General features: G+C 36.4%; 1 protein-coding gene across 1 annotated transcript; it reads right to left on the bottom strand.

Annotated features, from left to right (window-relative positions):
• Positions 1 to 352: 352 nt before the first annotated feature.
• Positions 353 to 4791, bottom strand: LOC145568532 (uncharacterized). The gene is made up of 3 exons (XM_081627953.1): positions 4351 to 4791; positions 1552 to 3142; positions 353 to 809 (listed from the first exon to the last, which is right to left on the bottom strand). The coding sequence occupies exons 1-3, from the start codon at positions 4720 to 4722 to the stop codon at positions 550 to 552; spliced, it is 2223 nt and encodes a 740-aa protein (XP_081484079.1). The 5' UTR covers positions 4723 to 4791; the 3' UTR covers positions 353 to 549.
• Positions 4792 to 5240: the final 449 nt, after the last annotated feature.

Below are 5240 nucleotides of genomic sequence, written 5' to 3'. Positions count from 1 at the left end.
AGGGGGGAAGGGTGGTGGGGGTGGTGGTGCGTTGGCAAGGTGAGGATGTGAGACAAGCGGATATGGGGGTGTAGGATTTCAAAAAATGCAAATATTAATACACGCTTACTAGTCCACCATCCATCAAAATCATACAGATTCCTCTATCTTGTACGAATGCTTTGCAGAGGCTACATAATCATTTTCATATGTCATCCGATCCCTAATCTTTCTTAAGTAAATGAGTAAACAAACCAGTGAATTTCACCTGCTGTCTATGTTGTTCCAAAATAGGCCTATATAAGTCTCATTAACCATTTCCTAGTTCTCTAGCAAATGAAACAAGTAAATATAATTCATCAAAAAAGAAGCAAGTAAAGATTATATCTGCTATACTTTTGGTCATGTAATGAAGACACAAATGTTACAAATACAATAAATTATATACAGTGACTAGGGACTTTTTTAGGATCTACCCGAATCAGTCTCTAAATTTTTCACCACTGTAATGGTAAAAGATGATGAGTTTCGTCATCAGCAATTCCGCATATAAATATTTTTTTCAAGAATTCAAGCTGTAACTTTAGCAGTAACCTTAGAACTATTCAATTTCTTGGACATGATCGAATTAACTACATCCTTGACAAAGACGTAGAAGCATTCCCTACAAGAGCTAGGCACTATCGTAGATCTATGAAACTGTGGAGTTTGATCACCGTGATGGCATACTAATGTTGGGGCTGGACTAACAATTTTTCGGTGCTCAAAGCCACAGGAAGCCAAAATTGTATGTGTTGAAAGCCTGGCAATTTCCTTGAATGCATCCACGCCTAGTTGATTAAAACAGAAGGAAAAATGAGAATACAAGATTGAGTCAAGAACAAAATCAATATTACTCCAATACTTTTAAATGCGCCCATTCTAAGGGGTTATATGTAAGCAATCTCAACAATACAACAATATAGAAAAGGAATTTCGAATTGTACATTCATCCAACACTACACTTTGCTACCTCAACGTTATAAATAAAACGAACAGGTAGTTTAGCAAGTCATTTTAACTAATATCCTTAATATTCTAAAGTAAAAACATACTAGTAGGTTTTCTTGTAAATCTCCATTTCACATCAAAGATTTTCACAATTTTAATTTATTAGAATGTTAAGACTTATCGCATTGTTTCTGGTATATTTTTGTTATGAAGTAGCAGTGTCATATGTATCAGATTAAGGGTCAGTTTCTTCATCAACAAGGGTAAGGTGCCCACATACAAGTATACAACACCCAACCCCTTTAAAGGCATTGAACATTTAAATCAATGCTGACATGATAAATGCATCACGTCGAAATCATCCCAAGTCACAGATTATCACAAGAAAATTCCATCAACAAACAATTTCAATATAATCACTCTATCAAAACCTAGAACTTGTAGATCTCTGGTGGAGGGAAGGGCCAAATAGGGGACTATCTCTAGCAAAAAATACTGAAAAGGATTCTTTCAAAGTAATCTAAAGCAGATAACGCCAAACAAAAGAACAACATATACTAAGAGAGATTTTCATCAGCGTACCTAATCGTTTGTTTTTACAAAGGAGCTTTAGGTTGAGCTTGACAAGGGATTGAATCTCACCCTTTGCCTCATCATCCTTGTTACCCTTGCTGGTGTTGTTAAACCCAACACTTCCAGGACATGCTGATATTTTCTTGCCTTCCAACTTGACATTAAATGCAGCAGAGCCACCCACTACAGGATCACACGAAGATGTCGAGCAAGCAAAACCATTCTGTTCATCAGAAAAATTTGACAACCCTCTTCCTAGATTTGCATCAGAAAGTAAGCCAGTTTTATTACGACAATTGTCAGCTTGTGCTGATGTCTGTGGCTCCTGCTTACTGGATGCACAGATAGTCATATGGCCATTTTTCTTCAAAGGAAATGCAGATGCTTCCATCCTCTGCAATCTGGGATGCGATACATCAGACGTACCTGCTATTTGCCCACATGAAGATGCTGGCCAAGCAGAGCCATCATCAAGAACAGTAGTCTCTCCTCCCTGTAGCTTTTTGGGTGATGCTAAGAGTGCTGTGTTGTGATGAATATTAGCTCGTACTTCTCTGGGCATAGATAAATTACGGACAAAGGACTTCTGATACTTGCTGCTAGAGGCATTATCAGCTTGTGATGAAAAATTAGTCAAACGATGCTTTCCAGAAGTCTCAGCAGGCCTTCCACTTACCTTATCAGTAAGCTTTTGCTTCTCAAATTTAGGGGACATTAGATCCTTTCTTCCAGACACTACACACTTAGGTACAAATTTATCTATCTTTAAACTATGTGCTTTATTTTGAGAAATCTTAGGAGTATTTTTTGACTTAGCAGTTTGCTGCACAGTCTTTGCTTTTGTCATCAATTTCCAAGCTCTGTCAACATTGTAGGAATCTTTATCACATGTGTCATCACAAGACTTTGATTGCAAAGAGCTCGCAGATGAAATGGATTGCAATTCACAAATTTTTTCTCCACTTGTTCCATTAACATTCTTTTTCTTACTAGCTTTACTTAAGGAATCAGAAAATGCTAGAGAGAAGCTCAAGGATCCAGCTCTAAAAGCACCCCAATTCTCACGCAAGACATTAATGTGCCTGTGAGCATTTCGGCAATTCTGCAGTGTTCTAGCACTATACGACATATCAGCAGGACACAAATTATCTCTTTCACCAGGTACACTTCTTGCAGATGCAATATTTGACTGATCAGAAGCAGTAGCTTTGGAAGAAAACTCTGTCAGATTTTGAGACGATTTGAGAAGCCTATCTGTCTCAGAGTCAGGCTCCTTTGACCTATTTGGGTCTCTCACAATATCAAATATTGAGACAGAAGCTGAAGTTGGCAACAATTCCTCATCACAAGGAGGAGGATCAATAGAAGTAACAGCATCATCACTCATACCATTTTCAAGCTGCTCATCCCGTAGAAGAGCACAATCCCGGCAAAACCAATCATCTTCAGGTACAGTGGCACCAAGGCCAACACAAAAAGTATGTGAAGCTGAGTCGCAGAGATCACATAAAAGAAGAAGGCACTCATCCGTTGAACTATTGCAGACAGAGCACTTTGCTTGTGCATATGGGTCAACTGGTTCCCCAAAAGGATCATAGATCTGCAAGTAAGACATACAACCAATAATAATTAATAGATACTAAGCATTAGCAATCAAAGATACCATCACACTCAGCGCCGTCAGCAGGACAACCAAACATGTATCTTGGCCAACAGTCAAAGCTGTGGAGGCTTAATCTTCTGAGTGAATTATTAAGGAAAGGCTTAATATCCATGGTCAATTTACAGCAAAATTAAGCTGGACCTATGATGTCATATAACTTTCACAAAATCACAATAGCTACTTTCTTGTTTCTACAACATCAAAGTATTACACCAACCATTTAAAACAAATAAATTACATTTGGTACCCTAACATATGACAAAATTCTGCATTGGTAACCTATTGAAATAATTGTTTCACCTCATTGGCTTGACAATAAGGTTGTTAAATTCCAGTAAAAAATGATGTGTCATCCAAGATTTCTTACAGAATATTCAATTTTAACTGTTGAAAAATAATAAAATTAGAAATCCGATTAAATTGATGTAATATTGGAGTATAATTTTCATATTCAACTTCAATGGTCTAAATTATAAGATTACAAATAAAATATTTCTTGACCTTAATGGATACAATATCAAGTCACCAAATTGATATTATGCTATATCAAGTAACCCAAGTGATATTTCTAAGATACTATAGTATCCTTAAAGCACCAAAATTGGAAAAATTCCTTTAGAAAAGCTTCTTATGCCCAAAAAGGTACTCTATAATCTATATGTCTTATAATGGGGTAAGGGTCAACCATTCTCACTCTTTTAACATCTACTTGTACTACAATAGCATCCTTCAAAAGCCTATTTTCCCAACAGGACTCATTGATAGATGGTTCGGGAACAAAATTGTATATTTGGTAACGAAAATCCCTTCGATTTTAAGGCCAATCAACCCCTAAGTATTTCTTTTTATTCGTAATTCCTCGTAACCATCCGCCAACACTCGAGGGATTCCATTGTGCGGGAATGTAATTTTACATAATTTTGGGGATTGTGTAGCATGATCACAAACACTAACATTAAGGATGCAATACTTCCATTGTAAAAACTACATTCATCTTCATAACTTCATAATCACAAACACAATCATATACATAATCAAATACATAATCACTTAACAACAAACACAACTTCAATAAGCAGAAATCACATTGAAAAACAAACACTGAAAACATGAAATTCAACAATAACATAAAACGAATTAAATACCTGATCTCGAACAGGAATCCGAACCGAACCTTGACCAATGAAGGTCCCATCTTTTCTCATGCGACGAATAGTACTAAACCTCCCTCTACACAAGGGGCAGCGAGACTCAATCTTGGACCACTCGATTATACAAAGAAAGCAAAAGTAATGATCACAACTATCAATAAGACCTCTAACGGTTCTTCCTTCCTCCGACAAACAAATTCCGCAACCATCATTCGTCGGCGATTCGCAACAATCGTTGGTTTCGCCGTCATTGTCGTCGATAATCGGAGCTTTACCTTTGTCAATTGAAGACGGAATTGCAGGATCTAGGGTTTGGGTTTCCGATTTCAATCGTTTGTTTGGTGAATTGGGGTCTAGGGTTTCCATTACTGAGTGGCTCTGCAACGAGTGATGTGAGTTGGATGAAGTAGGATGATGTATGATGAACTCGCTCAGGTTTTCCCACCAAATATGGTTATTATTACAAGTACTACCGTTAAATGTTATGTGCAACTTTGGGGTATTATTTGTGAGATATAAAATATTTCAAAGTTGCACATAACATTGTTGTAAAAAAAAAAAAAAAAAAAAAAAAAGTTGCACGTAACATTTAAGGGAGGTAGTATTTAATATGGAGTAAACCTATCTTTCAAAAAAAAAAAAAAAAGGGAGTAAACCTATATTGGACTTAATTGGGCTTTGAATTTTGATATGGATATGAAAATGGATAGATTTGACTTTTAACCTTTGTATTGGATAAGAATCCGGAGTAAAAGTCAAAATTGCCATTGCCAATTTGCCATTAACCAAGCCAAATCAATGAATTATACTTAGGATTGGTATATTACTTTATACGAGCACTTGTATAATTTGGATAATCCATCATATCCATGAATAATTGTAAA

Source organism: Chenopodium album, chromosome 11 (genome assembly GCF_948465745.1).
Source record: "Chenopodium album chromosome 11, dcCheAlbu1.1, whole genome shotgun sequence".
Lineage (NCBI taxonomy): Eukaryota > Viridiplantae > Streptophyta > Magnoliopsida > Caryophyllales > Amaranthaceae > Chenopodium > Chenopodium album.
The sequence above is the reverse complement of the archived record's forward strand: the minus strand, read 5'-3'. Positions and strand labels throughout refer to the sequence as shown.

Excerpts from the sequence above, each read along its gene's own strand:
- LOC145568532 (XM_081627953.1), bottom strand. The coding sequence starts at position 4,722 with ATGGAAACCCTAGACCCCAATTCACCAAACAAACGATTGAAATCGGAA. Across the intron at positions 3,143-4,350 it reads GGATTCCTGTTCGAGATCAG|ATCTATGATCCTTTTGGGGA; the intron begins GTATTTAATTCG and ends TCTTACTTGCAG. Across the intron at positions 810-1,551 it reads TTGTAAAAACAAACGATTAG|GCGTGGATGCATTCAAGGAA; the intron begins GTACGCTGATGA and ends TTAATCAACTAG.